General features: G+C 51.3%; 1 protein-coding gene across 1 annotated transcript in view; it reads left to right on the top strand.

Moving 5' to 3' along the window:
• Positions 1-3,163: 3,163 nt before the first annotated feature.
• The window catches only part of GALNT16 (polypeptide N-acetylgalactosaminyltransferase 16), a 78,379-nt gene continuing 70,558 nt past the window's right edge, over positions 3,164-10,984 (top strand). Inside the window, exon 1 of the mRNA XM_054068450.1 lies at positions 3,164-3,452. Within this exon, the coding sequence (XP_053924425.1) occupies positions 3,279-3,452 (174 nt within the window). The 5' untranslated portion in view covers positions 3,164-3,278. The remainder of the gene's footprint in view (positions 3,453-10,984) is intronic.

Here is a 10,984-nt window from a genome sequence, read left to right as displayed (position 1 = left end):
AGCTCTCTGCTTGTTTCTGACACTTACCTACAGGCCATGCAGTGAAAGGAATTTGGGGTCTTCAAATGAAAGGGTTAAATTATCTGGCTTGTGTTTTTCTAATAGTTAATGAAATGATTTAATGAAGGAGAGTAGTCATTCTGCACAAGGGGGTTACTGTTGCTTGTGTCAGTTGCCAGCAGGTCACATTACCCAGGTAGTACAAATAAATTCAAAGTTTTTGTTGTTTTTCTGTGCTGTTTTCTGAACTGTTGGCAATGCTCTGGGAATAACAGGATGTGATGGAGACAGAATAGCAAAGAGGGCTTGGCGGTGTGTTTTACAGGCACAAGAAAGCACTGCTGAGAGCTGGAGAGCCTCCTCTCCAGGAGCATGAGCTCACTAATGACACCGAGCACCCACTGGCACGGGGTCAGCTTTCAAGGCTTGCGTGTAAGGTGCTTCCAGAGACGAGGGCCAGCTGGATGCAGGCAGCTGCCTGCTGAACCCTGCCGTGGGCAGCGCTGCCCTGCTCTGCATGGCTCCCTGCACGCATGCATGGATGTTAAGTGCCAACACAGTCAGAACTCTCTGCTGACATGTTCCCCTGGGCAGTGACTGCAGCTCTGAAACAGCAGGGACTCTGCTCCCTTGCTCACCTGGCGGTGCTTTACACTCGCTTAGCATAGAGTTTGATGGATGCTCCAGGCAGGGAGATGCTTTGGGTCAGCCCTAGGAGTGTGAGCCTGTACTGTACTCCGGATAAGATGCTGGGATATATTGGCAGATGGTGAATGTTAAGACTGCGCTTGCAAAAGTGAAGTGATAATGTCGTGAAAATATAGGGCTCCTCTGACCCTTATCCTGGCTAGAGAATAGAGCATGAGGCATCTTTGCCCAAAAGGTGGTCTCTGCTCTGGAAAGCATAGAGTGCTTAAAATTATATTGTCCCCAGAGAAGCTGAAGAGTCAGGAAGCTGCGTGTCTCTTCAGCAGAAAAGAGGAGATGCTTGGCTGACCTTACAGAGTACTTCTCAGCTCTTGGTGGCAGAGATGTTTGCGAGGTGGGGACCGCCATCAGGATGGTTAGAAGTGGTGACATGTGGTGTGGGAAGGCAATGGAGACAAGTAAGGTGCACGAGCAGGGAGGGCAGTGGAGGAAGAACATGAATGGTTGTGGTGAAAGGGGGATGCTGCATGCTTGGAAAGGCAGGAGGAAGTGATCTATCTAGTTCAAGCGTTGGAGCAGATGGTTTTCTCCTTGTTCACACACATATCTCCATCATTCTTTCAGTAACTTGCTTTTCTGTAGTGACTCTCACAAGACAGTGTGAAAAGACTACAAAGGAAATGAGCAAGGTCTGGTATGACCTGCACAGTAGTGAAAGAGAAGACAGCATATGGGGCTGGCTCTGCTGTGACAGGGACATGAACATGTGTCTCTCCCATGTCTTTCCCTTTTGTGAATCCTGGATACAGCTCCTCTGCTTCTCTTCGTGTCCCTCTGTGACTAGGCAGCTGCTGGATCAAAATTCACATAGGAGAGAAGCTGTGAAAGAGACTGGAAACAGTGAGAGCCCAGCTTCTACGGGTTACTTGTCCACTTAACATAAGTGGACTGAGTAGCTTGGATTATTTATGTTTTTGTTGATCCCTTGGAAGACTTTGTTTTTGCCTTGAGTGTCTGAAACTTCCCCTTGCCACTAGCCATGCTGCAGGTGGTTGATGGGTTACTGGGAATGGTGCCTAGTGGGATGCAAGATGCCTTCTAACACCTTTCAACGTAAGGTGTGAAGTGTGCTTTGCCGAGAGGTTGGTGTGGAACCATGCTGCAGCCCTGGGAGGCAGTGGTCCTACAAATAGTTTTCTGCCTCGAGTACTAGCACAGTAGAAATCTGACAGATAATTTCATACTGTGCTCTGCTTCAGGAAACAAGTAATGTGCAGGTAAACCTGAAATGGCAATTTAGCAGGGCAGGTTGTAATCACATTTAGAAGGATTTGGCCAGAAGCAAGGTAGGCAAAGAGTCATTCAGAAGCCCTGCTGCTGTTTTCAAACCCTCTAATCCCTGTGTCAGGTGCCTTAGAGGCACCCACATTCTCTAAGCACACATCTTCACTAGCAGAGTGTTCTCAGTACCTCCACCTGCTCTCTTGAACCCTTAAGCCTCGGTTGTACAGCAGCTACACCGTGCTGAAATGTAGCTTGGTTTCACAAGCTGGACGGTCTGTTGCCTAAGCTGTCCGCAGGGTTGGATTCAGTGAGGTTTTTACCGCTACAGCTTTGGCGATGCCCTGTGATGCTGAACTGTACCATTGCTGCCCCTCCACTACCGCGCTACCCTTCCCGCAGTTCTCAAAAGGCCTCGTGGCTGTGGCGGTCGCCCAGGCGCCTGGCTCTTGTGTGACCATGGGTGGTTTCGTGAAGCAGCAATAGCAGCAGATGCTTGGGAAGTTCCATCATCAGTGCAGGAGACCCTGAATGTATGGAAGCAAACAAAAGCAGCAGCCTGGTTGGAGTCCGAGCAGAGGCCGGGCGCTGGGGCTCACTCCCTCTCTGCATTCCTCCTCCACTGGCACTATGGTTTTTGGCCTGTGTCTCTCTTTTCTCCACCTGTGAAGTGAGGGTGGCAGGTGTGAGGGTGGGTGTTTGAGAAGTTTCCTAAACGTTTGGAAAACGCTGTCAGAGCAGCCCCAGCCCTGGGGCAGCAGAGTGGAAACCCTTCAGCTAAGACCCTCAGCCATTGCTTGCAGCTGCTGAAACTCAAAAGTCAACCCCCACGCTCTCAGGCGTTAATTACTGCTCATTAGAGCCGGGGGGGGGGGGGGGGCTGCCAGGAGTTGAGGCTGCTTTACCGTGAGACCTTCTATGGAGTGGACTGTGGAAGTGCTTGGATGAGCTCCCACAGCTCCAGCGTGAGGTGCCTCCAGGGATGGAGCGGGTGCTTAGATGGGGTGCCAGCACCTCGTGGCAAAGAGCACCGCATGGCACTGGGGCCACCAAGAGCACGGAGCTGGGCTAGCGCTGCAGGAGGGCAGGTTGCCGCAGCGGCGGCTTCGTGGGGCTCAGCCCGTGCTTCCCCCCGCACCGAAGCACCCGCTTTTTGCGGGGCTGCCACCCCCTCCGGCTGGAGGGCCGGGAGCATCCTCAGCGGAGAGGAGGAGAAGGAGAAGGAGGAGGAGGAGGAGGCGGCGCGAAGCCCTCCGCCCCCTGCGGCGGAGCGGGGCGGCGAGGCGAGAGGAGCCGGAGGGGTGCGGGGGGAGCCTCTGCCCTCCTTCCTCCCGCAGCCGCCGCTCGGCATGAGGAGAATCAGGGCTAATGCCATCGCCATCCTGACCGTCGCCTGGATCCTGGGCACTTTCTACTACTTATGGCAGGACAACAAGCCGCGCTCGGCGGCCGGCGGTAGCGGCGGGCAGAGGGCGGCCGGCAGGCTGGAGATGCGCCGGGAGGAGAGGACCATCCCCCTCCTGGTGAGTGAGCCGAGCATCCCGCCCGCCGCACAGGGATGCTCGGGAGCCGCGGGGCTTCGCTTCGCCTTCGGGTTGCTTTGTATTTATTGTAGCATTCGTGCCGGTCACCATGGCAGCGCTTAGACTCGGGGAGCGGGGCGGGCAGACCCCGCGGGGAGGGAGCGATGCCGTGGGGAAAGTGTTTGCGAGGTGTCTCCCCCGGGCTCCGCTCCTCCGGCTGAGAGCGGCTGAGGGAAAGGCAGGGTGCAGCAGCTGGAAGGTGTTTGGTTCGCCTTCGAGAGCCGCTTGTATACGCACGTATACATATACGCGCACATATGGATGTGATCGCAGTGTTTTCCCATCAGGACCAGACAAGAGCCATGACCTCTCGCCAGCCCTTCCCCTGCCAGCCGGCTGCCGGGCTCGGGCGGGGGCGAGCCCCTCTGAAACTTAGTACCAGCCTCTGCCTCGGCTCCCTCCGCTTTGCTGCCTAACAGGGAACCTGGGCTCACCCCCCGAGTTTTGGCTGTTTTAAGGCAGAGGCAGCAAGTCAGGCTCAGGCTGGGGTCTGGGCAGGGTGGGAGATGGGGGCAGCCCTTCGGGCTCCTGGCGAACGCGAGGGGTGGTGGTGGTGCTCTGATGTGCTACTTCAAATTTGTTTTCAAAGCCCCACATTCTGCCCTCCCTGGGTATCTGTGGGCTCGGTGTGGTGATAAAATCGAGCTCCTGGCTTAAGAATGATGAGGTTCTTTCTGCTTCATCCGTGGAGGAGGTTTGTGCTCATTCAGCCTGTGTAATAGCATCAATAAAGCCCTTCCAACTCTAGGCAGTAGCTTCATAAAAAACAAACCAGCACCTGGAGCAAAGGCGATCCACTAATAACCATTCCCAGGAGTGATCCAGTTGAAGCAGTTCGGGAACTGCACTATATGTCACTTCTCGGTTGCAAATCCACTTATCAGCCGGTTACGCGTATATGGAAGCAAACAAAAGCAGCAGCCTGGCTGGAGTGGGAGCAGAGGCCGGGCGCTGGGGCTCTCTGCCTCCCTCCTCCACTGGCACTGGAGATTTTGGCCTGTGTCTCTCTTTTCTTCACCTGTGAAGAGGGGAGGGCAGGTGTGTGGGTGGGTGTTTGGAAAGCGCTGTCAGAGCAGCCCCAGCCCTCGGGCAGCAGGGTGGAAACCCTTCAGCTAAGACCCTCAGCCGTTGCTTGCAGCTGCTGAAACTCAAAAGTCAAACCCGAGGCTCTCAGGCAGAGTGAGGACGTTATTTACTGCTCCTTAGAGCTGAGGGCTGCCAGGAGTTCAGGCTGCTTTACTGTGAGACCCTCTATGGAGCTTGACTGTGGAAATGAATACAGTACCTCTGAGGTGAGGAGCTCTGTGCGAGTGCTGCTGTTGCTGGGAAGCGCTCTCAGGCTGGCTGGCCAGGGCAGACTTGAACAAACAGGATTTGGAGTGCTGCTGGCTGTCGGATTCCACCTTAGCAGCGGGGAAAGCTGCGTCTGAGCCCCTGATTCCTTGCGCGTGCTTGAACATGCTGCCCTTGCAGTTTTATTTCTCCATTCCCTTGCTTATCCCTTCTAGTTTTTATTGAATTTACTTTACTCCCTCTCAGAGGGCTTGTGAAGTTACATGAATCCATATCATCTGCCAAGCACCTTAAAATCCTCAGGAAGACGGTGCTGTGGCAGTGCCACCGGTTGTTATATTGCTGCTGCTGTGGGGAAGGTGGTTTATGCTCATGGCTAACCACAAAGCCTGTCATTATAAGCCATAGTGCCATGCAACAGCCGCTCCAAATCTGGTCCTGCTCTCAGTATGATGTAAAGCATCCCAGCTCTGCTCGACACCTGAAATCTCTTTGCAGGGAGGAAGATAATAACCCTTTGCCTCTCCTGCCCCTCTGTAACTGGGGTCCCGTGAGGCCAGCCCTTCCAAGTTAAGTCCTGGTCCCCCTGGCAAGCAGTGGCTGGGATGAAGGACTGTCTCCTGATGTGCTTGATGGCAGAGTGTGGTGGAAATAGCGCATCCTGCCACTATCTGTTTGCATGGAGAAGGGAAACAGGAAGATTTTTGTGGTGTCTGGGCTTCCCCTGGTGTGCAGAGTGGTTTCCGAAGGGTTCAGTGGGCTGCCATAAGAGGTGAGCTGGTAAAATGCCAAGTATGTACTGCAGTCGCATGGCTAGGGGAGAGCCTGACTGGCTAACGGGCTTTGCTGCGATGGAGCCATCCCAGCCGCGGCCTCTGCCTGTGCTGCTGGGGTGGAAGCAGGAAGACAACTCCAGGCCAGCACAAGGCAGGAGGATCAGCAGGAGATGGCATTTAGCTGGGGATTTGAGCCAAGGGTCTCATGGGCAGAGTTCTCCATGAGAGCCTGCGAGGTTTTTACGCAGGGACTATAGCTGTGCAAGCAGTCCTCAGCACACATCCTTACCCTGGCTCCTGGGTGCACAATGTGTGGGCTGTGGCACAGCCCACTGCCCTCTCTCAGACAGCCAGCGCGGAAAATGTGGCATTTCAACCACCCCACTGGAGAAATGATGAATTTAGAGAAACAGCTGTCCTCTTGCAATGCAGAGCCCTCAGTCCCAAGTTCATTCTCCATGAAGTTCGATTACTTGACTTAATATATAATGTCAGTCTTGCATGAAGATGTGCTTCTGCTCCGCATGCTTCTTGTGTCCTTTGGCCTTCTGCAGAGCCGCTGAGACAAGCTGCCTATTTTGATCCAGCTGTTGGTTTCCTCTGCTCTGTGTGAGTGATGGTGTTGGAGTTCGGATTTGGGCTCATCTGCAATAAGGGTGATTCATGTGACTTACTGGTCTCTGGAAAATATTTGTTCAATTTGCTAAAATTGGCTGCTTTTCTGTCTTGGACAAAAAAGTCTAGTCTTTTGGATGAGCGAGTCCAAGAGTTCTGCACTTTTGTCTATGCTGTGATATTTCAAATCCTGGGCAAATTAAGGTGAATTGCATGGGTTTTTAAAATTGAAGTGCTTTCTGGGCTTGTGGTTTTCTTCTTTTTTCTCTCCCAATGCGAAGAATAAAAATCACCTCAAGAAAAAATGTAGTTGATTGCAAGTCTGAGCTTGAAACTGGTTTGTTATTTGTTGACCTCATGCTTATTAGCATAAGTTTAAACTTAAACTGTGGATGTCTGACTCCCAGGGTCAGCAAGGGAAATCTTTGGATATTAAGGTTGGGGGGAGCTGTCAGAGATCAGTGTCCCAGAAGCAGCTTGTGCATTAGTGGTAATCCTCCAGAACTCTGCTTTATAGCCAGAAATTTTGACATGTAGGCTCTCTGCAATGGCTTTTGCCCAAATAGATCCTACAGATGCTTTTAATATAAATGCAGAAATTGATAAAGGGCAGGGCGCACTCACTGGCGTGCCAAACCCATGCGTGCTTCCCCTTCTACCCACTGTAGGGGGTAGAAACACAAATGAGTATCACAGTCCTAGGAATGCATTTTTCTTTGGAGTGTGGCATAGTTTCATATCAATTAAGACCTCTAGCAGTTGGTTTGCGTGCTGTGTATTTCTGGAGGGTGGACTTCTTCCCTGGGCTCTTTTCTGTTCCTCCCAAGCAGGATGTTACCTCCTACTCCTGGGAAATTTCCTGGAGGAAGCTTTGCAGTGTTGCTTTTCGAGGGGCTTTGGTATCATTTCCACCATACGTACAAGCAGTTAATAATTCACTGAGTGCTGTTTGTCTGCATTAGTGTGGTGCTGATGGGCAGAGTCCTGAACTCTGTCCTTCTGCCTCTGAAGACTGCGGTGTGGGAAGTTTGCCCAGCGTACCTGTGTCCCACTGAGGAGAGCAAGGCCATCGCTGTTGCGTGGGCAAAGCTTGGCAGTCGGGGGGTGGCTCATAGGGGAAATTCTGCTCTTGGCTGACTGTGAGTTGAGGATTGGAGTGTTTGCTCCCCTTTCCCAGTCAAAAGCTGGATGTGAGGCTGCCCGTGAGCTTCTCCAGCTTGCTGTCTTCTCTGGCAAGAGGCAGGAAAGTCTCTGGCGTGGCAGGAAAGCAGCCATGTGTCTGGAAGACAGAGACAGAAGAGTATTGTCAGCTTTGAGTCACGCTAGGCTGGTGCCCAGTTGCTCTTTAGAGCTGGTATGTTGTCACTTACCTTTGTCCTGCTAACTTTTGTGACCTGTGTAGCTCTTCTGTGACCCTACTTGAGGCAGTTTGACATCTAAGAGACCCAGTATTGTAATACTGGCTTACGTTGCCCGGGCTCAGCTCTCCTGGCTGCTCCCTATCTCTGTGCTCAACCATGTGAAATGAGCAGCAGGGAGATGAGGTCAAGGCGTGCTTTTCCCTTGTAGCAAAGGATTTTTAAGTACAAACATTGATGAACTGAGTGTCACCTGTCTGTGGTGAGACAGTGAGTAGGAGACTCTTCTGGGATGTCGTGCTGAGAACAGGAAGTGTCTGTAGCCATAGAGCAAGTTGGTGAGAAAAGATGTCAACTGTTTGATTTCCCCCTCTCGTTTAGCCAGGCAGTGGCTGGGGTTTACCTGCTTCTCTGAGTAGCCAAATTGGTGACTTCAGCCATGCTTATATTTGCCACTGTGTAAGACCCTCTCGACGTATGCTCTTTGAAGACCCTGCTAGACAACAAAGTTGACCAAACAGCGTGCTGCCTTTGTTCTCTGTTGCCTGTCACCGTGGGTGTCTGAATCGCATGGAGCAGCTGCTAGCTGATGTTCACCATTCATTCGTGAAAGATTTTATTCCCATCCCTTCATCACATTCCTTCTGTGTGCAGCTTTCAGGGGATGCCATTTCCCTCACAACTGGCATGAGCTTCAGCTTTTATGGATCAACAAGCGATACCATTTTTCAGGGATTTGTGTCTCACAGGCCTCCTGCACATGTGCCTGCCTGGAAACAGTTCTTGTAGCCTTGGGGATGTAACTCTAGGAATGAAGGTGGATCCTAAATAAATGAAAAAAAAAAAAAAAAAACCCAAAACCCCAACCAACGACAAGAGGGGGAAGAACACTAATTCCTTGCATTGGCATATTGTCAGACTTGTGAAGCACAGGTTTGATTTCATGTCTTGCTGTACCATGGAGAGATAAGACCTGATATGTAATGAGATGCTACAGCTCATTTCAGGAGCCTTCTTGCCATTTGATCTGACTACATTGTCACTCTTGAGTCTTCTGCCGTTTGGGGCAAAGTTCAGGAATGTGGCTGTAGAGGTTTCTCTCTGCTCTTAGGTTGCGTGACTGCATGTTGGTTTGTATTGTTGTGAACACAGCACAGGAGGCTCTACGGTCTCCCCGAGGCTGCTGTGCTGCCTGTAAGCCAAGCTGCCTTGGATGCAGGCATCGGGAACTTGAGTCTGGGATGGCACAGTGAGCAAGCTGGTGAAGTCACACCAGCCATGTTCAACAGTCTATGTTTTCTTAAACCATCTTCTTCCCTGCAAATGAAAGGAGAAGTGAAAGAGGCTTGGGCTCTCCATCCTGCCAGCCTGCACAGCAGCTCTACTCTCCGTGGCTCTGCAGGTATCTGGGGTGCTGGAAACAACATGGAAAAGAAGCTCTGGGTCATAGTGCCAATGCTTTTGCAGGGAGAAGGTGCCCCTCCCAGGCACTTGGTTTGTCTGTGCCATTCAGTCTGTCCAGTTCCCCTACCAAAATACAGCACCTGCCTTGCTCTTCCCTGCACTTCCATGGCTGTTGCTTGTCCCAGTTTATTTTAGGGTGGGAGGATGACAGCCCTTGATACTTGGGGATTTGTGACAGCTGTTCCTGCTGTGCCCAGACTCCTGCAACACTGGTTTTTTTTGATCTTTGTAGGAGCTCTGTTATGGCAGATGAGAGAGGTCCATGCCAGCTCCCTGGGAAAGGATGACTTGGTAACAATCTCTCCAGGGGTGTTACAGCAGGAGGAAGATTCAATGACAGTTCGACAGCTTGATGTTTTATTTACGGTGTTTATGTTTTAAAAATGTGGGAATGAATGCCATCTGCCTAAATGGCAGAAAATGATTTTATATTTAATTTGTCCCAGTGGCCCTTGCGGTACATTAAAAAATAAAATAAAAATACAGTAAATGGCTCACAATAATAATATTAATAAAATCCAGTTGGCAGTGTTGGCCTTAGTTGTTAATCAAGGTGACAAGGTAGCTGCAGCCTGGTCTGGGCCTTGGAGAGTGTGGTGGTCTGGGCTGCCTGGGAGGGTGTGTAGAGATATGTGTTGGTAAAAGTGCAGTGCTCCGGCAGAGGAGTTTTTTACCAGCACCTTTCTATGAAATGAGTAGGTGAAGCAGCTGCAAGGTTTAGTGAGCTGAAGTGGTCTTCCAGTATGCAGCTGCTTCCCCAGTTAGGTTTGTCTTTGCATCTACGAAACTGCACTGAGATTTAAAAGCTAGATATTTAGCAATGTTTGCTGGAAACAGAAGCCTTTGAGAGACATCTCAGGTTGCTCTTTACCATGGTAAAACTTGGCCCGGGTACTTCATCGTGAGGTGGGTAGGTCAGGAGTCGCTTGAAAGGCAAGAGGAGAATATCTGATTTTCTTTCAGTGGCACCAATCTGAGACTGCCCATGTTGGAGCGCTGGAAAATGACTTAATTATTCCTGTTAGAAAAGCATGGAGCATGGCCCAAAGGTGGTGAATTAAACAGAGGTGAACGTGCTGGGGAATGAAGCACGTGGGTCAGTGAGGGACTTTGGTTTGTCTGTGCTGTACGTTGCCTCCCTTCTTCAAGGAAAACCTTGGTATGGTGCATGGCCAGGTGAGATCTCCTGCTCTTCCTTGGCACCTCAGGGTGCCAGCTGGTTGTTCTGTCCCATGGCATTGCAGTGACAGTCACAGCACCTCATTCTCTATGGTTTTGGTGGCATATCCTTGTGCTCCTTCAGCTTTATCTGCCAGCCCGGGTAGTAGGGCTGTAGGCTCTTCGGGACTCGTGATGTAAGTTGTCACTGCTCTTCTGTCTGTACAGTGCCTAGTGCAGAATCCACGATCCATAACACGTCCCACACTATCAGATTAAGGTAAAAACACAACTACAATGAGGCCCGTGGATTGGGAGTCCAGCTGGATTACTGGCTGAACTGCAAACAGAATCACAGAATCACAAGGTTGGAAAGGACCCATTGGATCATCAAGTCCAACCATTCCTAACACTCCCTAAACCATGTCCCTAAGCACTTCATCCACCCGTTCCTTAAACACCTCCAGGGAAGGCGACTCGACCACCTCCCTGGGCAGCCTGTTCCAGTACCCAATGACTCTTACTGTGAAGAATTTTTTTCTGATATCCAACCTGAACCTCCCCTGACGGAGCTTGAGGCCATTCCCTCTAGTCCTGTCCCCTATCACTTGGGAGAAGAGGCCAGCTCCCTCCTCTCCACAACCTCCTTTCAGGTAGTTGTAGAGAGTAATAAGGTCTCCCCTCAGCCTCCTCTTCTCCAGGCTAAACAACCCCAGCTCTCTCAGCCGCTCCTCGTAAGACTTGTGACATCCTCCTGACAGGCTGCTGTGCCTCAGTTTCCCCGAAGTCTAAAATGGAGATGTTATAG

The sequence above is a fragment of the Cuculus canorus genome, chromosome 5, assembly GCF_017976375.1.
Source record: "Cuculus canorus isolate bCucCan1 chromosome 5, bCucCan1.pri, whole genome shotgun sequence".
Lineage (NCBI taxonomy): Eukaryota > Metazoa > Chordata > Aves > Cuculiformes > Cuculidae > Cuculus > Cuculus canorus.
Note: the sequence above shows the minus strand (reverse complement) of the source record. Positions and strands in the feature narration are given on the sequence as shown.